The sequence below is a fragment of the Oryctolagus cuniculus genome, chromosome 8 (genome assembly GCF_051225735.1).
Source record: "Oryctolagus cuniculus isolate XC-2025 breed Fujian yellow rabbit chromosome 8, ASM5122573v1, whole genome shotgun sequence".
NCBI classification, from domain to species: domain Eukaryota; kingdom Metazoa; phylum Chordata; class Mammalia; order Lagomorpha; family Leporidae; genus Oryctolagus; species Oryctolagus cuniculus.
Genome location: NC_142874.1, coordinates 49,313,803 through 49,337,540, shown reverse-complemented (window position 1 = coordinate 49,337,540; position 23,738 = coordinate 49,313,803). Strand labels below are relative to the sequence as shown.

General features: G+C 41.2%; 1 protein-coding gene across 4 annotated transcripts in view; it reads right to left on the bottom strand.

The window, feature by feature from the left end:
* Nucleotides 1–1,362: 1,362 nt before the first annotated feature.
* Nucleotides 1,363–23,738, bottom strand: part of ANAPC10 (anaphase promoting complex subunit 10) — a 114,993-nt gene continuing 92,617 nt past the window's right edge. For 2 of the 4 annotated variants that reach the window (XM_089302438.1, XM_089302437.1), the window contains exons 5-6: nucleotides 2,903–3,038; nucleotides 1,363–1,635 (exon numbers count right to left, since the gene is read on the bottom strand). In XM_089302438.1, coding sequence (XP_089158564.1) covers nucleotides 2,943–3,038 — 96 coding nt within the window. In that variant the 3' untranslated portion in view covers nucleotides 1,363–1,635; nucleotides 2,903–2,942. The remainder of the gene's footprint in view (nucleotides 1,636–2,902; nucleotides 3,039–23,738) is intronic. The other 2 variants (XM_008267395.4, XM_008267396.4) reach the window with 1 other exon arrangement.

Here is a 23,738-nt window from a genome sequence, read left to right as displayed (position 1 = left end):
CAGGCAGAGGATTAACCAAATGAGCCACGGTGCCGGCCCCGAAAGAAATATACTTTCAAATATTTCTCTAACATCGATTTGTATATGAAGAACAATGTCATATATATTTTCAAAGGTTCCCACAGGCTTTATTATACCCTGCAGACTGCTACAGCATAAGTTACAGATTTGAAACTCTGCTGCAAGTATCACTACAATGGATACAAACAGCACGTTACACTGGCAGCCTCTAATATATTATCATCAGGATACAGACAACTCTTGTGTGGTAAGTATATAGTAGAAGTGAATATGAGACAAATATAGTCCCAAAATCAGATTTATTCCCATCAGACACCTAATGTTAAGCTTACTTTGACAAAGTATTTTTTTAATCCAGTATTGAAAGAATATACTTCATCTGGACAGAAAAAGAATAATTTTTGTTAATGTTTAATCTTTAATAATTAAAATATATAGTTTTGATCCAAAATATACAATAAAACATTACTATAATGCATGGTCACTATATGAAATACTCACCTGGATAGTAAAAAATTATGTACATCTTGAAATTTTTAGTTCAACTAAATTTTCAGTTCAATTGGATTTCTTTTGATTTTAAGAGAAAATACAATGATTGGCTTCAAGTTCATTAAAATTTTTTTTTATTTATTTGAAAGGGGACGAGAGGAGAGAGAGAGAGAGAGAGAAAGAGACAGAGACAGAGAAAGAGAGAGAGAGAAAATAGACAGATGTCCCATCTGCTGGTTAACTCCCCAAATGCCTGCAACATCTGGGACTGGGCCAGGACAAAGCCCCTCAATCTGGGTCTCCCATGTGGATGGCAGGAACCCAACCACTTGAGCCACCACCTGCCATCTCCATAGCAGGAAACTGGAATCAGAAACAGCTGGGACTAGAACCCAGGAGCTCCAACAGAGGATACAACCATCCCAACGGGCATCTTAACTCCATGCCAAAGGTCTATCCCCAAAACCATTTTTTTTAAGCTTCTTTGTATTTATGTGAAAGGCATGCAGAGAGAAAGAGCGAGGGAGACAGATTCCATCCACTGGTTCTCTTCCCAAATGCCCAAACAGTTGTGCCAGCAGCCAGGAACTCCACCCAAGTTTCCTATGTGGATAACAAAAACCCAGGTCCTGCAGCCATCACCTGCACTGTATCACAATGCCTGCCCCTCACAGCAAGTAAATTTTTAGATATGTGGTGTTTATTATACATTAAAGAAAATAAAGGTAATGTACCCAAAATTGATTTATTTGTCAAAGCTACAATAAAATACTTTTAAATGTATATAAAAATGCAAAATATCTGATGCACTTTTAATAAAGATACTTGATACAATACACAACAACAGGATAAAACAACGATATGTTTAATGACTTCTGTTCCATTTTAAAGTCACCTTATTGAACGATACATCATGAAATCAATAGTTGTACATCTAGGAAATCTACCAATGGAGCTCTCCTCCACTGGTGTGTATATTTTAATTTGTCTCATGTGAGTGTCTCTTCCATTTTGGTGATTGGCTAGAACAGCAATCTGTATCATGAAGGTGCGAGTTGGCTTCTTATGATTATCAGTTAAAGGAACATGTATCCAGCCACTTGGTTCCACCAATTCAAGTTGCTGCCAAGAAAAAAGAAAAGTTGGATTACACTTTCATCCAATGAATAGCAACCAGAATAATGAATGCATTCTAAAATTAACTTACAATCAACATTTTGCTCAATGAGAGAATGTCAATATGGTAATAATCATCACAGACTTTTGAGTACCTCTTCTACTTTTACAGATATACACAATCTTGGTGTTCGAGAAACTTGTTCGAGTTACACATTAGAAAGCATGGCTCGAGGATTCTAAGATGGCTGAATAGGGAAATGGCGTGCTGCTTCTGGCCAGGGGAAAATAGAAGAAAAGTGGAGGAAGTGCATCCCCAGGGAAGGGTTGGAGAGAAGTTTGCAGTGGAAATTCTACAGAAGGAAGTGGGGTGCTGGGGATCACCATGGAAGGTGCGGACGCACAGCAGCAAAAGGGGACATCGCACGTGACTCCCACAGCCAAGGACTAGAGGAGATGCCAGCATCTGAGACCAAGGTGAGAGCAGACTGCAGCAGCCCATGTCACTGGTGATGTTGCCTAAGGGAGTACCTTGCAGACTACATTGACTTGCAAGGGCAGGGTACCCACCTAATCCAAAAAAGAAAAGCACATTTCTTTCTCCTCATCCCCCAAAAAGGGTGCCCGGCAACCAGCGGGGAGAAGATTCCATCTTGACACCAGTAGAGAGTGTGGCAACTCTCGGGTACACATGTGACACCAGGGCACTTTACCAGAGAGGAAAACCCACGTTCCCCTCTGACTTTGAGTCTGGATGGGAGGGCTGAGCACACACATAAGGCTGAAAGGTGCCCCCTCCTCTCAACATATCACAGGCTCCAGGGCTCAAACTGTCAAGGCGGAGCACCCACAAGCAGCTGGCTCTGGGCCATCTATGTTCTCTCCACGTATGGGCAGGCTTGTGGGGCTGAGCAGACCCTCTGCATTCCATGAGTGCGGAAGCCTTGTGCACTGTGACTATGGGAATTCTGTGACTGCACGATAGGGCAGGGGTGTAGCTAGATCTCTGGGCAATCACTGCATATGGTGTCAGAGGCTAGGAGCTCTCTAATGGCTGGGGGTGGGTCACTGCAGGAGGTTCCCTGCTCACACTGAGGACCACACAGATCCTTTGTGTGATTTATGTGCCAGTGTGGATGGGGGTTATGTGAGCTGACCCTGGTCACTGATCACCTTGGAAGAGGGCAGGCGACATTGTGATTATGCCAACAGAGATCTACCATGTGGAACTTGGGTATCACCCGGGACTCTAACCCCACCCTTGAGGATTGACCAGTATTCCCTGTTCTCACTCAGCACACGCCTCTGGGTATTCACTTAAAGAGCAGATGCTCCACTAAGCCACAGGGGCATAGTTCAAATATAAAATCCATCATAGAAGAAAAGCCAACAAGTGTTTCCACAAATGCCTAAAAATAAACACAGAAATATAAGGAACAAGAACAAGGATGGCAATTAAGTCTCCCCCAAAGGAACACAGTAACACTCTAATATTAGAATGTGAAGATGAAGAGATTGATGAAATGCCTGAAAAGGAATACAAAATATTGACCACAGAATTACTCAGAAACAATGAGAAGCAAATTCATGAGTTACAGAAATCCAAAATTTTCCTATGAGATTGAAATCTTGGAGATATCAAACTAAAGTACTGCAAATGAATTCAATGTCCAAAAATACAGTGGAAAACCTTAACAACAGACTTGGTGAGGCAGAAGAAGGAATATCCAAGTTAGAAGACAAATAATTGGAAATAAACCAAAAAAAGAAATTAGAAAAATTGAAAACAGTGTTTGAGATTTACCAAATACTATCAAACACCCAACATATGGGTCTCAGAGGTTCCTGAAGATGTGGAAAGAGAGAATGGATTAGAAGGGCCTACTCAGTGAAATAATTACAGAAAACTTCCCTACTTTGCAGAAAGACAGGGACATTCAAATACAGGGAGCATAGCACTCCTTATAGACATGACCAGAAAAGATTTTCACCACGACACATTGTAGTCAAACTTTCAACAGCGAAATGTAGTTTCTAAAATGTGCACAAGAGAAACACCAGATTACCTTCAGAGGATCTCCAATTAGACTAACAGCTCCTTTCTCATCAGAAGCCCTACTAAGCTAAGAGAGAATGGAGGGGCTGGCACTGTAGCACAGGTTAATCCTCTGCCTGTGGCACCAGCATCCCATATGGGCGCCAGTTCTAGTCTTGGCTGCTCCTCTTCCAATCCAGCTCTCTGCTGGGAGAGCAGTAGATGGCCCAAGTCCTTGGGCCCCTGCACCCACGTGGGAAGACCAGGAAGAAGCTCCTGGCTCCTGGCTTTGGATCGACGCAGCTCTGACCGTTGCGGCCAACTGGGGAGTGAACCAACGGAAGGAAGACCTTTCTCTCTGTCTCTCCCTCTCACTACCTGTAATTCTACCTCTCAAATAAATAAATATTTTTAAAAAAACCTGTCAGCCCAAAATACTGTACCCTGCAAAGCTCTCCTTTATGAATGAAGGTAAAATAAAGACCTTTCACAACAAAAATTCAAAGAATTTTTCACCATTCATCCAGCCTTACAAAAATGATGCTTAAGGATGTGCCACACACAGAAACACAAAAAATAGTCATTATGAAAAAATATGAAGGAATAAAATCTCCCAGTATAAGTAAAAAGGAAATCCAGAGTAAACAACAGGAATATTTACAGAAAAGTGGAGGGCCAAGTAGTTACTTATCAATAGTAACCTTGGAGTTTTTTCCTCTCTTGGAAGCCCCCCTCCATGCCACTCTGGCTGGACATCTTTGATTCTAATAAATCTTTGTAAATCTCTCTGCTGTCCGTTTGGAAATTCTTCTTCCATATGAGACAAAGAACCAAGGTAACAATAATTTCTCCACTGCCATTTTCCTGTAATATTTTAGTGCTGTGACTCAGACTGCAACTCCAGCTTGACGCGTATCCTGCTCGGGTTCGACTCCAGCCTGCACTGGATCACCCCACCGGACCGGTGAGCATGTGCACTGCTGTCACTTCTTTCAGAGTCTTGCTCTCCGGCATAGTAACTCGCATTTTCCCAAAACACCGGGTTCCTGTCAGCCAGTTAAATGTGGTTAGTACAGCTGCAGGTTAAGACTCAGGGGCAAGGCTTGCTGATTAAGGTCAGATCAATCCCCTGGAGCTGAGACTCTATCTTAACACCACCACCCCCACCTTGTGTGGATCAGCCCTTCACGTGGGACTGGAAGAAGGCCTTGAGACAACTGATGGATTCTGGCTGGGGCTACACTCCAGCATTTTCAGGTCTTCTGCTGGGCACCAGACACCGGCCTCTGGAATGGTGCCAGGCTGAGAAACACACTTTCCAGCAGGAAGCCAGTTCCCTGCCCCTTTGGAGTCCTCATGAGCTGTAAAGGCAGAGGCTCCACTCTTCATACTTCTTGTCTCAGCCCCGGGAATGTGGGTTTGGTCCAACTCAGCCTCCTTTCTAGGGGGTCAGCCTGAACATGGGGTTGGGAGAAAAGTTTGGAGTAACCCTGAAATTCAGGCCAGGGCCACTCTGGCATTTTTCAAGGACTCCCTGACTGGACACCAGATTGCAATGGCCCGTTAGGGTGTCAGCAGAAAACTGCATTCTGATCCCTTCCGGAGATTAATCTGTCGGTGAGATCGGGTGCAGCCTGGAGTGAGGCCATGGACTCCAGGCTCCAGACCTCAGTGAGGTTTTTCTTTACCCCAGATCTCAACAAATGTCCATCTCTCTCTGTTTCTCTAAATGCTTTCTATACCTCGTCAACTCTCCATAATTCCTACAAACTCAATTTCCTGGTCTCATTAGTGGGTATTTCCTAGATAATTCATTCGTTAGTTCTGGGTTAAAGTTTAAGTACTCATTTGCAAACAGGCGGTCCCTCAGTCTGGACTCCCATTAGGTGCAGTCCCCACATGGCAGACAAGTCTCAGCTTGTCTCTGCAACCCCCACCTTCCTTCTGGGGTCTGCTCTTATGGGTCCCCACTGTCAGATCTTTCCTACCTAGTAGCTACCTCACAGAACGTTCACTGGGGAGAATCAAATTCCCCACTCTGCTTTTGTGGCTTCACCTGCATAGTCACCAACATAGGTGGTAGCCAGGCATTCTAGCTTACAAACACCTCTGCTAAGGCAACCCACTTAAGAGATGGGCCAAAGACTTAAACAGACATTTTTCAAAAGAGGAAATCCAAATGGCCAACAGACACATGACAAAATGTTCAGGATCACTAGTTGTCAGGGAAATGCAAATCAAAACCACAATAAGGTTTTACCTTACCCCAGTTAGAATAGATTCCACATAGAAATCAATAAACAAGGCCGGCACTGCGGCACACTAGGCTAATCCTCCGCCTTGCGGCACCAGCACACCGGGTTCTAGTCCCGGTCGGGGCACCGGATTCTGTCCCGGTTGCCCCTCTTCCAGGCCAGCTCTCTGCTGTGGCCAGGGAGTGCAGTGGAGGATGGCCCAAGTACTTGGGCCCTGCACCCATGGGAAACCAGGATAAGTACCTGGCCCCTGCCTTCGGATAGGCGCAGTGTGCCAGCTGCAGCGGCCATTGGAGGGTAAACCAATGGCAAAGGAAGACCTTTCTCTCTGTCTCTCTCACTGTCCACTCTGCCTGTCAAAAAAAAATAATAATAAAAATAAAAATAAATCAATAAACAACAGATGATGGCGAGGATGTGGGAAAAATGGCACACTAATCCACTGTTGGTGGAAATGCAAACTGGGAAAGCCACTATGGAAGACAGTTTGGAAATACCTCAGAAATCTGAATATAGCCCTACCATATGACCCAGGCATCCCACTCCTCAGAATTTATTCAAGGGAAATTAAATTGGTATATAAAAGAGCTATCTGCACCTCAATGTTTATTGCAGCTCAATTCACCATAACTAAGAAATGGAGTCAACCTAAATGCCCATCAACAGAAGACTGGATAAAGAAATTATGGGATATGTGCTCTTTGGAATACTACACAGCAGTAAAAAAAAAATAAAAGAAATCTGGTCATTTGCAACAAAATGGAGGAATCTGGAAAACATGCTGAGTGAAATAAGCCAGTTCCAAAGCGACATATATCATATGTTCTCCCTGATCGGTGACAACTAAGCACCAAAAAGGAAACCTGTTGAAGTGACACTGACACTATGAGAAACAATGACTTGATCAGTCCTTGTCCTGACTGTCGAGGAACAGCTTACTATTTCATTGGTTTTAGTATTTTCTTTTTCTACTTAATAACACTGGTTGAACTCTTTACTTAACAGAATTATTCTTAGGTGTTTAAATCCAATTGAAGGGCCGGCACCGCGGCTTACTAGGCTAATCCTCTGCCTTGCAGTGCCAGGACACCGGGTTCTAGTCCCAGTCGGGGCGCCGGTTCTGTCCCGGTTGCCCCTCTTCCAGGCCAGCTCTCTGCTGTGGCCCGGGAGTGCAGTGGAGGATGGCCCAAGTACTTGGGCCCTGCACCCCATGGGAGACCAGGATAAGTACCTGGCTCCTGCCATCGGATCAGTGCGGTGCGCCAGCCGCGGCGGCCATTGGAGGGTGAACCAACAGCAAAGGAAGACCTTTCTCTCTGCCTCTCTCTCTCACTGTCCACTCTGCCTGTCAAAAAATAAATAAATAAATAAAAAATTCAATTGAAAATTGATCCTGGTTAAAAATAAGAGTGGGAATGAGAGGAAGGAGATGTACAGTAAGGCACACGTTCCCAGACTTACCCCTAAGGGTAAACCTAAAAACTTGCCATGGGACTCCATATCCCATTAAGTTGGCAGGTACCAGTGCCATCTTACTAGTTAAAGTGATCAGTTTAAGTTCATAATTGAATATAAATATAGGATTAAATGTCAAAGGGATCACATAAATAAGACCAAGTGACTGGTAATAATAATAGAATTAAAAAGGAGCAAAAGATCCAACATGCAAAGCGGGCTACACAGCAGACTCTTAGAATGACAAACGCCCTAAACAGCCCTTAAGGCTAAAAAGCCCATGAGAGCATTTCAGGCATGGAAAGCCAAGACACTGTGGCAAAAAATGGCCTACATGAAAGATCTCTGAGTGAGATAGAAGTGGAAGGAAGGAGCCATCAAAAGATGAGGTACTTTTCTCTGAAGGGAGGAAACTCCCACTTTGATTATGGCCCTGTCTAAATAGTGTTGGAGTTTGTGGACTCAAGAGGCTTGCATAGCCTTGGCAGTACATGACAAGAGCCTCAGGTGATCACTGATGTCATAAATAAGAGTGTCAATTGTTTAATCAACAGGAGTCACTGTGCACTTGCTCCCCATGTAAGACCTCTGTTCTTAATGAGTTATTACTATGAGAATTAATGGTGAAACTAGTCTTCAAACAGCACTTCATACTTTGTGTGTCTGTGTGGGTACATACTGTTGAAATCTTTACTTAGTATAGAGTTGATCTTCTGTATAAAAAGATAATTAAAAATGAATCTTGGGCCAGTGCTGTGGTGCAACAGGTTAAAGCCCCGACATCCCATATAGGCGCTGGTCCGAGTCCTGGCTGCTCCTCTTCCAATCCAGCTCTCTGCTATAGCCTGGGAAAGCAGTAGAAGATGGCCCTTGGGCCCCTGCACCCGTGTGGGAGACCCTGGCTCCTGGCTTCGAATCGTTGCAGTTCCGGCCATTGTGGCCATTTGGAACCAGCGGATGGAAGACCTCTCTCTCTGCCTCTACCTCTCCCTGTGACTCTTTCAAATAAATAAAATAAATCATTTTAAAAAAATAAATCTTAATGAAGAATGGGGTGGGAGAGGGAGTTGAAGGTGGGATGGTTTGGGGATGGGAGGACGGGTATGGGGGAGAGAACCGCTATAATCCCAAAAGTTGTACTTATGAAATTTATATTTATTGGGCCGGCACCGTGGCTCACTTGGTTAATCCTCTGCCTGCAGCGCCGGCATCCCATATGGGCACCAGTTCTAGTCTCGGCTGCTCCTCTTCCAGTCCAGCTCCCTGCTGTGGCCCGGGAGGGCAGCGGAGGATGGCCCAGGTGCTTAGGCCCTTGCACCCGCATGGGAGACCAGGAAGAAGCACCTGGCTCCTGGCTTCGAATCGGCACAGCACTGGCCATAGCGGCCATTTGGGGAGTGAACCAATGGAAGGAAAACCTTTCTCTCTGTTTCTCACTGTCTATAACTCTACCTGTCAAATAAATTAAAAAATAAATTTATATTTATTAAAAGCTTTCTATAAAACAAAAAAATAATTTCAAACTGCTAAGTTAATCAAAGATGCCTTTTGGTTCATGTGACCTAAATCTGTGTACCAGATGTTTTAAATTTGTTGACATGTTTGTAGTTGGGTTTGCTGGTCAAGCAAGTTCCACTTATGTTAGATATTTAAGCAAGGTTTCCAAACACGTGCACTCTTGCCTTGAAATTTATAGAAGACATTGGACCTTCTGGTAAATGTTTTCATAAGTTGTTATTTAATACTTAAAATTGTTAAGTCTTCATTTGTTATTGTTATTGTCAGTAAGTGATTTGGGAAGACTGACTTGCTCCCTCATTTCTCTATTTTCTTCAAGATGGGAAACTAATTCTATTCTGAAAGAATCTCTAGGATTACAATTTGATCTTTAGACTTTATAAAAGAGATGGCTAACATTTTTTCTGTAATCATAACATAGCCAAAACGAGATCTTAAATTATGATTCCACAACTAGATTACTTTGACATGGGCACAGTGAACAGACAAACCCTCCCTTTTTAAACCAAGCAAAAGGAGAGAGTTTTATTAGTGACTTAAATTTTATAGATAAGGTGGTCATCATTTTGACATAGCTTTTCTCATGGGCATTATCTACCTCAAAGGGGGAAAAAAAAAAACCACTATTAGGACATGCCTATGACTACAGATTTCTATTTTAGGCCACCAAAGATTAGGGTCAGAGCACCCATTTGACTTTCATTCTTTTAAAACAGACCAGAGGAAACCTTTAGGAAGAGGAAGCTAGGCTGCAGAAGCAATGTAAAGACAGGTGGCAGCCCAATTAGTGGCTGCTTTACACAGTGATCTGCCATCAAGGAGACCCAACAGTCCACTCCACTGCATTGGTTTTCGATGTGGAAAGCCAAGGCTTCAGCAGCAGTCAGCTTATGAAGAGCCCTGGCAGCTACGTCAGCCGAGTTGGGTCATTGGGAATGGACATGCCCAGGAGTCGAAGGGCTCCAGGTCACAGCCACAGACCTGGTTTGCTCTAAGATGAAAAGCCCTTCACTTGGTCCAGCTTCCAAAGTAACCACTGCTGTCAAAGGGATGGCCAAGTAGGGTCAGCAGCATTGCAGGCAGAACTGTATATTAACTAACATGGTTTTCCTTTTAGAAATGCCACCTACCTTCTCTTCAAGCCAGCTCTCCTCCCAGGCCAGCTAGGTAATGAAAGTCAATCCTTCCTTATGATGTACCCCATGTAAACAGATAGAGAGGTCTGAGCCTCATAACCGGCAAGGCCTTAAAGCCCCCCTGATTATTTTCAAGCCCTTTCTGTCAATTCCTATTGGTCTCTCAATGAAAAAAATATTGCTCATGGTTTACACACTTTCTTAGGGCCTCTAATAATGACTCTGTCCTTGGTTTTAGATCCTTTGAGTTTAAACTGCCTGTTAGATTCGCTTTCTCCAGACTTAAAAAAGTAAAATTCTAGGTGGCTGTGCACATGCAACCTCCAATGGAAGCAGTTTCTGCAAGCTGACACTGCATCCCCCTGTAGAAGCCACCACCCACTGGAACCCTGTCTTGACTCCCCTTCCCAAAGACAACCCTTTTCAGCATGAAGCAGCCATGGCGATCATCGTCCAGTACTCCCAACAGATGTTGGGGTCCATTCGTGTTAAGGGGGGGAATGTGAGGAGTCAGATGGATTAACAGGTAGTCAGGGTAGTGCCAATGGAATCTGCGATGTAAAATATATGCTTCCTTCCCCCAAAAACGTTATCTTTAGCAAGAACAAACAAGTTGCCTTCCTTCAAAATCTCCAAACTTAGAGCCGGCATTGTAGCGCAGCAGGTTAAAGCCCTGGTCTACAGCACCAGCAACCCATATAGATACCAGTTCGAGTCCTGGCTGCTCCACTTCCATTCCAGCTCTCTACTATGGCATGGGAAAGCAGTGGAAGATGGCCCAAGTCCTTGGGCCCCTGCATCTGCGTGGGAGACTGGAGGAGGCTGCTGGTTCCTGGTTTCAGATCAGCTCAGCTCTAGCTGTTGCAGCCATTTGGGGAGTGAACCATTGGATGGGGGATCTCTCTCTCTTCCTGATTCTACCTTTCTCTAACTCTTTCTTTCAAATAAAATAAATCTTTAAAAAAAAATCTCTGAATTTACCATGAGAATAGCAAGGGAGCTCTTCCTGATCTCACAGCTTACTGTGAAAACAAGTTACCTATCCCACCCTTCTAGATGGTCTTTTATTTTATCATGAGCAAGCCAGACAGGATGGAAAATTGTAAATCAGGTCCTTTGGGTTTTGTCCCTGCCTGGTAACTGAATTATTATTTAAAAACCCCAGTGCTATAAAGTTCTTGGGGCTTTTCCCTGTCTTGGAAAATGCCACTCTGGCTGGCGGTCTTTGATTCCAATAAACCTTCATAAATCTCAAAAAAAAAAAAAAACGTAACTTTGAATAAAAATGGCCGAAAATCTCCAATTAAAAGATACAGACCGGCTGAATGGATTAAAAAACAAGACCAATGAATTTGCTGCCTATAAGAAACACACCTCACCAACAACACACACAGACTGAAAGTGAAAGGATGGAAAAAGCTATTCCACACTAATGAAAAGCAAAGATGAGCAGGGATCCCCATGCTAATAAATATCAGGAAAAAATAATTTTAACACAAAAACTATTAAAAGAAACAAAGAAGGGCATGTTCTGAGTAAGGGATCCATTCTACAGGAAGATGTGACTATGGTAAATGTATATGCACCCAATGCCAGGATACCTGCCTATTTAAAAGAATGTTAGTGGATCTAAAGAGAGCCATACACTCCAAAACGATAACAATGGGGGACTTCAATACTCCACTGTCATCAATGGACTGATCAACCCGACAGAAAACCAACTAAAAAACAACAGAGCTAATCGATATTTTAGACCAAACAGGCCAAATATATCTATAGAACATTTTATCCCACAGTTGAAGAGTACACATTCTTTTCATCAGTTCATGGAACTTTCTCCACAACAGACCATGTTAGGTCATAAAGCAAGTCTCAGCAAATTCAAAAAAAAAAAAAATCAAAATTATCTCATGTATATTTTCTGACCACAATGGAATGAAGCTGCAAACTAACAACTTAAAAATCTCTCTAGAATATATGCAAACATATGGAGACTGAACAACACACTCCTGAATGAAGAGTGGGTCACAGAAGAAATCAAAAGAGAAAGCAAAAGATTCCTGGAAATGAATGAAGATGATAATATATCAAAACTTAAGGGATACAGCAAAAGCAGTGTTTTTTTTAGAGCTAAACATGAAATTTTATTTATGCTATAGGTTATATATATATATATATACACACATATATATATATATAGAGAGAGAACTTCTATTTAGTAAATATAAATTTCATATGTACAGCTTTTGGAATATAGCAGTTCTCCCACCCCTACTCCCGTCCCACCTCCTACTCCCTCACCCATCCCATTCTTCATAAAGATTCATTTTTAATTATCTTTTTATACAGAAGATCAACTCTATACTAAGTAAAGATTTCAACAGTTTGTATCCACACAGACACACGAAGTATAAAGTACTGTTTGAAGATTAGTTTTACCATTAATTCTCATAGTACAACTCATTAAGAACAGAGGTCCTAGATGTGGAGCAAGTGCACAGTGACTCCTGTTGTTGATTTAATAGTTGACACTCTTATTTATGATGTCAGTGATCACCTGAGGCTCTTGTCATGAGCTGCCAAGGCTAAGGAAGCCTTTTGGGTCCACAAACTATGACATTATTTAGACAAGGCCATGATAAAAGTGCAAGCTCTCTCCTCCCTTCAGAGAAAGGTACCTCCTTCTTTGATGGCCCCTTTTTTCCACTGGGATCTCACTCAGAGATCTTTCATGTAGGCCATTTTTTGCCACAGTGTCTTGGCTTTCCATGCCTGAAATGCTCTCTTGGCTGGCGCCATGGCTCACTAGAGTAATCCTCTGCCTGCAGCAGCGGCACACCGGGTTCTAGTCCCGGTTGGGGTGCCGGATTCTGTCCTGGTTGCCCCTCTTCCAGGCCAGCTCTCTGCTGTGGCCAGGGAGTGCAGTGGAGGATGGCCCAAGTCCTTGGGCCCTGCGCCCGCATGGGAGACCAGGAGAAGCACCTGGATCCTGGCTTCGGATCAGCGTGGTGCGCCGGCCACAGTGTGCTGGCCGTGGAGGCCATTGGAGGGTGAACCAACGGCAAAGGAAGATCTTTGTCTCTGTCTCTCTCTCTCTCACTGTCCACTCTGCCTGTCAAAAAAGAAAAAGAAAAAAATGCTCTCATGGGCTTTTTAGCCAGATCTGAATGCTAAGGACTGTTTAGGGTGTTTGTCTTTGTATGAGTCTGCTATGTGGCCTGCTTCCCATGTTGGAACATTCTCTCCTTTTTAATTCTATCATTATTACCAGACACTTGGTCTTATTTATGTGATCTCTTTGACAATCCTATCTTTATGATCAGTTATACACTTAAAATGATCACGTTAACTAGTAAGATGGCATTAGTACCTTCTAACTTGATGGGATTTGGAGTCCTATGACAGGTTTTTAGCTTTACCCTTAGTTGTAAGTCCATGGGTATGTGTAAGCAGTGTTAAGAGGGAAGTGTATAGCAATTAGTGCCTACATCAAGAAATTGGAAAATAAATGAGCTATCAGTGCAGCTCAAGGACCTATGAAGACAACAAACCAAACCCAAGAGTAGTAGGAGGAAGAACATAATTAAAATTAGAGAAGAAATAAGCAAATTGAAAAAAAATACAAAAGATCAGTGAAATAAACAGCTGATTTTATGAAAAAATAAAAATATCTGATATACCATTGAGCCAACTAATCCCCAAAAAAGACCCAAATCAATAAAATCAGAGAAAAAAAGGAGATGTAAAAACAGATGCCACAAATTAGAAAATCTAGAAGAAATGGATAAATTCCTAAACACAGAAAAAACACCAAAATTCAGTCAGGAAGACATAGAAAACCTAACCAGACAAATAACCAGGACAGAGATTGAATCAGTAATACAGACCCTCCGAACAATGAAGAGTCCAGAACCAGATGGCTTCAATGCTGAATTCCACAGACATTTAATGAAGAACTCATTCCAGTTCTTAAACTCTTCAAAACAACTGAAAGGGAGGGAATGCTCCCAAACACTTTCTATGAGGCCAGAACCACCTTATTTCAAAACCAGAAAAACATACAACAAAGAACTGTACACCAACATCACTGAGAACATTGAGGCAAAAATCCTCAACAAAGTACTAGCTAATTGAATCCAACACCACATCAGAAGGATCAATCACCCAGACCAAGTGAAATTTATTCCTAGTATGCAGGGATGGTTAGCATATGAAAATCAATAAACATAATACATCACATTAACAAATTAAAGACTAACAGATTAAAAACCATATGATTATCTCAATAGATGCAGAGAAATCATTTGATAAAATACAACATCCTTTAATGATAAAAAATGCTAAGTAAATTGGGTATAGAAGGAACATTCCTCAACACAATCAAGGCAATATATGGCAAACACATGGACAGCATCATATTGAATTGGGAAAATTTAGAAGAATTCCCACTAAGAATCAAAACTGACAAGGATGCCCACTGTCACCATTGTTATTCAATATACTCCTGGGTTTTTAGCCAGAGCAGTTAGGCAAGGAAAAGAAATCAAAGGATACAAATTCAAAAGGAGGAAGTCAAACTATCCCTATTTGCAGATTACAAAAATTACAGATTCTATATATAGGGGAACCAAAAGACTCCACTGACAGACTATTGGAACTCATAAAAGAGTTTGATAAAGTGGTAGGATAGAAAATTAACACATAAGGGGGCCATCAGTGTGGCACAGCAGCTTAACGCCCTGGCCTGAAGCGCCAGCATCCCATATGGGTGCCGGTTTGAGACCTGGCTGCTCCACTTCTGATCCAACTCTCTGCTGTGGCCTGGGAAAGCAGTAAGAAGATGGCCCAAGTCCTTGGGCCCCTGAATCCACATGGGAAACCCAGAGGAAGCTCCTGGCTCCTGGCTCCTGGCTTCGGATTGGCGCAGTTCTGGCTGTTGCGGCCATCTGGGCAGTGAACCATTGGATGGAAGACCTCCCTTCCTCCCTCCCTCCCTCCCTCTCTCTCTCTGCTTCTCCTCTCTCTGTGTAACTCGGACTTTCAAACAAATAAAATAAAAAAAAAAAAGTAAATTAACACATAACAATCAATAGCCTTGGTATACACAAACAATGCCATGGCTGAGAAAGGACTTCTAAGATAATCACATTCATAATAGCTACAAAAAAATTGAAATACCTTGGAAGAAATTTAATCAAGGAGGTGAAAGAGTTCTACAATGAAAATTATAAAACATTAAGCAAAGAAACAGAAGAAGAAACAATGCCCTTGTCTCAACTGTTTAGGAACAGTGTTTTTTAATCTTACTATTTGTTGAATTCCCTACTTAGTGTAGGGTTAATTTTATGACTATAAAATAAACTGAAAGTATGTCATCACAAAAACTAAAGGAAACAATAAGGAAGGAAGGAGAAGAGAGGGTGGGAAGTATTACTATGTTCCTAAATCTGTATATATATTAAATACATGAAATGTGATCACCTTAAAAAAAAGCATGTCTCAATAACCTTTAAAATATGTGAAACATTTCTGTATAAATTAAAAAATGTATATCGCTAATACACATCACACATTTATATAGGTTGTTCATCCAAACAAAAGTGTCCAACAATGGTAACAGTGAAATGATACTTCGCTACCAACAAAAACACATTTCTGGTTTTCTATGTTTGGAAATATAAGATGTTATTAAATAAAGAATATCAGATTTATAGTCAGCTAAATGGGATTGAAAGATAGTTCTGTATCTTATGAGTCATTTGACCTTGGGCAGACTACCCAATCACTCTGAGTCTGAATCATGCCATTTATAAAAATGGGAATAATACAACCCATCTCACAGGAATATTGGAAAGACTAAAGAAGTAAGCACAATATCTGACACATAACAAGTGTTCAAAATTTTTTAGATCCAAAGTTATATAAGTTGATTCCCTAAATAATATGGCACTTAAATATTAAAGTACTTTGCCATTTTTTGAAGATGGAATAATTTCAATTTTAAACATGATTATGCTACTTCTTTGAGTAAGTCCCTGATTCTTTAGGAGAACCATTTGTATTAATTAGTTGTTTCTCTCCAGAATATAATTATTGCCTGGAAATTAATCAAAACACTTAGTATTAATATTTTCAAGGAAAGGTGTGTTAAATTACACTATATGGTACCTAAAAAAATTGTGCTACTGTCAAAATATCTAACAAAACTAGATGATAACTACATAGGTTTTAAGGATAACATTTATTGTCATTCAATAGTTAGTGAGCAAAATTCCACAAAAACAAAAACCTAACTTCAAAAACACAGAAATGTGCTAGGTGATTTAAGAAGATAGCCTTTTAAGGCAGTTATATATCTTGTAAAACAGACATGTAACTGCTCCTATGTGTACAAAATGGCATGCGCTGACATAAACTTGCTTCCCACAACAGGGAAGAACTTGACCTGTAAAAACATATACAGACAATGGAAAACCATGCTGCTGCAAGTAGGGAAGAAACCTAACAATATGCTGCTGATATATTTTATTTCAAGGACTATGCCTAATATACCCAAATTTATATAAAAATAAACTAGATGGTATGTTTTCTTTATCTATTCATCCACTATTGGACACCTAGGTTAATTATATATCTTAACTACTATGTATAATGGTTTACAAAAAATGTTAATACAGACATCTCTTTGGCACACTGACTTCATTTCCTTTCGATGTATACCCAGTGGTAGACTCACTGGGTCATAGAGTAGTTCTATTTCTGGTTTTTATTTTGTTGTGAAAAAGGCAGGAAGTAGAAAGGGGGTAAGAAAAATAAAACGACTTCTAAAAGGTAGTTATTTTTAGTACTGAATGATTACCTCCATTAAATTACAGGATAAATGAATAAATAATCTCTATTTCAGAGGTTTGTCTTTTTATAAGATTTTCATTAGCACTAACTTAAAATGAGTAAGTCAAAAAACCCAGTATATTTGGTTTCTATGATTAACCAAGTGATAAGTAGTTACTGAGTACTTACAGTGTTACTGTTGTAAGTGAGGTTAAGCATATAAAAATGAGTATTCCTAAAACACACAGACAGGACAGGCAGACAACCACCTCTCTGGCTCCATTCAGTTTCTTTCATATAGAAAAATAAAGAGATTAGACAAGATATCATCCAATGACTGTTCCATTCAATGATTCTAAATAAATGAAAGATGTGGTAAAAGGAATAATGGGTCCCCCAAAATGCCCATATCCTCCAAAACCTGGGAATCTATCAATTTACAAGGCAACATCGAGTTTCAAGCTATGATTAATTAAAAATCTTGGGATGGGGAAATTATCAGTGGATCCAGTGGATCATCTGGGTGGGCCCAATGTAATCATAAGGGTTCTTATGAGTCAGAGGCAGGAGAGAGAAAGAGATGTGAACACAGTAGCAAAGGTGGGAGTGATACAGTCACAAGCCAAGGTAAAAGGGACTTCCAGAGGAAGAGATCCTCTGCTGGATCCTCGGCATGCTAACTCATTGATTTGAATCCATAAGACCATTTTGGATGACTTTTTAAAAAAGATTTATTTGATTTCTTTGAAAGGCCGAGTGACAGGAAGACAGATTTTTCATCTGCTGGCTCAGTTTCCAATGGCCACAAACGCCAGGGCTGGGCTCCTATGGAATGCCAGCATTGCAGACAGCAGCTTAACCCACTGAGCTATAACAATGGATCCAGGTTTTGCAACTCTAACCTCTTGTACCATTGATTTATCAAGCTTTATGTGCCAACCAATGTCCTAGGGGCTAAAATACAGTGATGACTAAGATGGATCATATCTGAAAACAATTACTTAAAAAAGTACAAAAGCATATAGTATTTCAAGAAAGTCTCAAGACTTAGATGAAAATACGAGCAGGTGAAACATTTTCTAGGATAGATCATATATTAGGCCACAAGTCAATTCTCAGTAAATTTAAAATGACTGAAATAATGCCAGTATCAGACCACAAAAGAATAAAACTAGAAATTGGCAACAAGAACAAAGATTCACCAAATAAATGGAAATTAAACAACACACTCCTGAGTGACCAATGAGTCATTGAAAAAATTAAAAAGGAAATAATATTTCTTGAAATAAAATAAAACTACAACATATCAAAACCTGTGGGATACAGTAAATGCAGTACTGAGACTCTTACAGCATTTTAAAATTAAAATTTAAATTTTTAAAAAATTTTTTAAAAAAGATCTCAAAAAACAACGACACATCCCAAGGACTTAGGAAAAAAAACCCAAATTAGCAGAAAGTAAGAAATACTAACAATCAGAACGAAATAAATGAAATTAAAACATCAACAACAAAACATGCAAAAGATCTCAGGCTGGTGATGTGGCAGAGGGTTACGCAGCGCCTGCCACAAGCATCCCATATAGGCGCTGATTCAAATCCAACATGCTCTACACTTCCAATCCAGCTCCCTGCTAATGCACTTGGGAAAGCAGGGGAAGATGGCCCCAGTGCTTGGGCCCCTGCTCCGATGTAGGAGAAGCTCCTGGCTCCTGGCTCCTGGCTTTGGACTGACCCAGTCCCTACTGTGGCAGCCATTTGGGGGAGTGAACCAGTAGATAGAAGACCTCTCTCTCTCTCTCTAACTCTTTAAATAAATGAATAAATCTTTCTAAAGCATGCAAAAGATCAACAAAATGTCAAACTGATTTTTGAGAAGATAAATAAAACACATTTTTAGTAAGACTAAAAAAGGAAAAAAAAAATTAAAGATGAAAAAGGGGACATTACAACTGATACTACAGAAATACAAAGGATCATAAGAAACTACCATAGAGGGCCAGTGCTGTGACGTAGTAGGCTAAGCCTCTGCCTGAAGCACCAGCGTCCATATGGGCACCGGTTGGAGTCCCCAGCTGCTCCTTTTCCAATCCGACTCTCTACTTACAGCCCTGGAAAGCAGTGGAAGATGGCTCAAGTGCTTTGGCCCCTGCAGCAGTGTGGGAGACCTGGAAGAAGCTCCTGGCTTTAGACTGGCTCAGCCTTGGCCATTGTGACTATTTGAGGACTGAACCAGAGGATGGAAGACCTTTCTCTCTCTCTCTCTCTCTCTAACTCTACCTCTCAAATAAATAAAATCTATTAAAAAAAAAAAAAAAAAGAAAGAAAGAAATTGGGCTGGCACCGTGGCTCACTTGGTTAATCCTCTGCCTGTGGCGCCAGCATCCCATATGGGCGCCGGGTTCTAGTCCCGGTTGCTCCTTTTCCAGTCCAGCTCTCTGTTGTGGCCCGGGAGGGCAGTGGAGGATGGCTCAAGTGCTTGGGCCCTGCACCTACGTGGGAGACCAGGAAGAAGCACCTGGCTCCTGGCTTCGGATCGGCGTAGTTCTGGCCATGGCAGCCATTTGGGGGGTGAACCAACAGAAGGAAGACCTTTCTCTTTGTTTCTCTATCTCACTGTCTAACTCTATCTGTCAAATAAATAAAAAAAAAAAAGAAAGAAAAAGAAATTACCATGGACAATCATATGGTAACAAATTGGAAAACCTTGAAAAAATGGTTAAATTCCCAAATATGGATCACCTACCAAGATGAGATCAAGAAAGAGTAGAAAACATAAACAGACACACAAAGCAACAAGATGTAAGCACTACTTAAAAGTTTCCCATCAGATAAAATTCCAGGACCTGATGGCTTTACTACTGAATTCTACAAAACATTTAAAGAGGAATTTAATCCAAAACTTTTCAAACGAATCCAGAATATTGAAAAAGATGGAATTTTTCCACATTTTCTTCATGAGGCCGGCATCACTCTGATACCAAAACCAAAAACATCACACAAAAAGAAAACTACAGACCAATATCCTTCACGAACATCAATGAAAATATTCTCAACAAAACATCAGCAAACTGAACCCAACATTACATCTAAGAGATCATGTACATCATGATCAAATGGAATTTATCCCAGAGATGCAAGGGTGGCTCAATATTTGTAAATCAATAAAAATCATAAATCACATCAAGAGCATGAAGAACAAAACCCATATGATCATCTCAATAGAAGCAGAGTAAACATTTGGTAAGATTCTGCATCTATTCATGGTAAAAAAAAAAAAAAAACTTCAACAAATTATGTACAGAAGGAACAAACCTCAAAATTATAAAGGCTGTATATTACAAACCAACAGACAATATTATACTAAATGGGGGGAAACTAAAAGGATTTCCCTAATATTCAATACAGCATTGGAAGTGTTAGAACAATCAGGGAGAAGAAAGATATAAAGGATCTTGACATTTGAAAGAAGGAAGTCAAAATATCCATGTTTGCAGGTAACATGATGGGAAAACCCAAACATTCCACCAAAAACCTATTAGAACTGATAAACCTATTCAGTAAGTTGTAGGACACAAAATTAGCATACAAAGAGTGGTACATGTGTGTGTGTGTGTTTTAAGATTGATTTATTTATTTGAAAGAGCTAGAGAGAGAGAGATCACCCATCTGCTGGTTGACTCCCCAAGTGGCCACAACGGCCAGGGCTGAGCCAGGCCAAAGCCAGAAGATAGGAGCTTCATCCAGGTCTCCTGCCTAGGTTGCAGGGGCCCAAGTATTTGGATCATCCTCTGCTGCTTTTCCTAGTCCATCAGCAGGAAGATGCAATGGAAGTGAAGCAGCCAGGACTCAAACCGGTGCCTATAAGGGACGCCAGCATTACAGGCAGTGGTCCTACCTACTACATCACAATGCTGGCCCCAAAAGTAGCATTTTTAATACAACAGTAATGATCTTCTGCTAAAAGAGAAATCAAGAAAGAAATCCCATTAGCAACATGGCTACAAAAAAATCAAGTATTTAGGCATAAATTTAAGCAAAGGAGTAAAAGTTCTCAACAACGAAAATTATAAAACATTGAATATTGGGGCCAGCGCTGTGGTGCAGCGGGTTAATGCCCTGGCCTGAAGTGCCAGCATCCCATATGGGTGCCGGTTCTAGTCCTGGCTGCTCCTCTTCCGATCCAGCTCTCTGCTGTGGCCTGGGAAAGCAGCAGAGGATGGCCCAAATCCTTGGGCCCCTGCACCCACATGGGAGACCCAGAAGAAGCCCCCGGCTCCTGGGTTCGGATCGGCACGGCTCCAGCTGTTACAGCCAATTGGGGAGTGAACCATTGGATGGAAGACCTGTCTCTCTCTCTCTCTCTCTCTCTCTGCCTCTCCTCCCTCTGTGTAACTCTTTCAAATAAATAAATAAATCTTAAAAAAAAAAAAAAACATTGAATAAAGAAAACATTAAGGACACAGAAAGGATATTCTCTGCTTATGGGATGGAGAAATCAATCTTGTTAAAATGTCTGTGGGGCCAGCACTGTGGCTAGAAGGTAAAGCGACTGCCTGCAGTGCCAGCATCCCATATGGGCACCAGTCAAGTCCCAGCTGCTCCACTTCAGATCTAGCTCTCTGTTAATGGCCTGGGAAGGCAGTGGAAGATGGCGCTACTCCTTGGGCCCCTGCATCCACAAGGGAGACCCGGAAGAATCTCCTGGCTTCAGATTAGTGCAGCTCCGGCCGTTGCAGCCATCTGGGGGAGTGAACCAGGGGATGGAGGACCCCTCTCTCTCTCTCTCTTTCTGCCTCTGCCACTCTGTAAATCTGCCTTTCAAATAAATAAATAAATCTTTAAAAAAAAATCTACACTACCTATAGCAATCTACAGATTCCAAGCAATCTCTATCAAAATACCAATGCCATTCTTTACAGAATTAGAAAAAACAATCCTAAAATTCATAGGAAATCACAAAAGACCAAAAATAGCCAATGCAATCCTGAGTAAAACAAACAAAAAACAAATCATGCTGGAGGCATCACAATATCTGATTTCAAAGCATACTACAAAGCTATAGTAATGCAAACAGCATGATACTGACATAAAAAGCAGCACATAAATCAATAGAAGAGCCCAGAAATAAATAGATGTAACAGATAGCAAACTCATTTTTGCCAAAAATATCAAGAGTAGTCTTTTCGATAAAAGGTGCTGACAAAGCTGGACATATCTATGTCAGGTATGAAACTGTATCCATTTCTCTCATCATAGAAAAAATCAATTCTAAATGGGTCAAAGACCTAAGTGTAAGACCTGAAAATACAAAACAGCTGGAAGAAAACATAGAGAAGGCCAGCGCCGTGGCTCACTAGGCTAATCCTCCGCCTTGCGGCGCTGGCACACCGGGTTCTAGTCCCAGTTGGGGCGCCGGTTCTGTCCCGGTTGCCCCTCTTCCAGGCCAGCTCTCTGCTGTGGCCAGGGAGGGCAGTGGAGGATGGCCCAAGTGCTTGGGCCCTGCACCCATGGGAGACCAGGATAAGTCCCTGGCTCCTGTCATCTGATCAGCGCAGTGCGCCGGCCACAGCGCAGCGCGCCAGCCGCGGCGGCCATTGGAGGGTGAACCAACGGCAAAGGAAGACCTTTCTCTCTGTCTCTCTCTCTCACTGTCCACTCTGCCTGTCAAAAAAAAAAAAAAAAAAAAAAAAAATAGAGAAACACCTCAAGACACTGATGTAGGTAATGAATTCTTGGACAAGGCACCAAACGCACAGGCAACAAAAGCCAAAACTAGACAAACAGGATTATATCAAACACAGAAGCTTCCGCACAGCAAAGGAAACAATCAGTGAAGAGACATCTGACAGAATGGGAGGAAATATCTGCAAGCTACTTACTTGATGAAGAATTAATATCCAGAATATATCAGCAACCCAAACACTCAACAACAACAAAACCCAACCAACCCAGTTAAGGAATGGACAAAAGACCTTAATGGACATTCCTCAAAAGGAGAAATAAAAATGGCTAAAAAATATGAGAAAATGGTCAATATCACTAACAATCAGGGAAATGCAAATCAAAACCACAATGAGGATCACTTGAGCCTTGCCAAGTATTATCAAAAAGGCAAAAAGTAACAAATGCTGTTGAGGGTATAGAGAAAGGGTGGGAATGTAAATTAGTGCAGCCACTGAGGAAAACAGTATGGAAATTTCTTAAAAACTAGAAATGGAATTGCCCTACAATCCAGCAATCCCACCACTGGGTATTTACCCAAAAGTCACGAACTTATTGTATCAAAGGAATACCTGTTCTACCATGTTTATAGTAGCATTGTTCACAATAACCAAAATATAGAATCAACCGAGGTGTCCATCATCAAATGAATGGATAAACAAAATGTGCTTTACATATATACAATGGAGTACTATAAAAAAAAATCCTGTCATTACAGCAAAATGGACATTATGTTAAGTGAAAACCATCTAGACACAGAAAGAGAAATAACATGTTCTCCCCTATATGTGGGAGCTAAAATTAAAAAGAAAAAAGAAAAAAAATCCTTAATTTGAACTCAGAATGCTGATTTCCAGAGGCTAGGAAGGGTAGAAAGGACAAAAGGAGCTTGGTTTAAAAAAACTAGGGAAAGTTGGGGTTGATTCATTAAGTGTGACATGGATACTAATATGAGATATTAACAGGAGAAGTGGGGGGAGGGTATATGGGAACTCAATTTATTAACTTACAACTTATGTTTTGTAAATTTAAAATTATTAGTAATTTTTTACAGATTTTTAAAACTTTTTATTTATTTGGAAGGTAGAGTTACAGAGAGAGGAAGAGATAGAGATCTTCCATCCACTGTTTACTCCCCAGATGGCCAGGGCTAGGC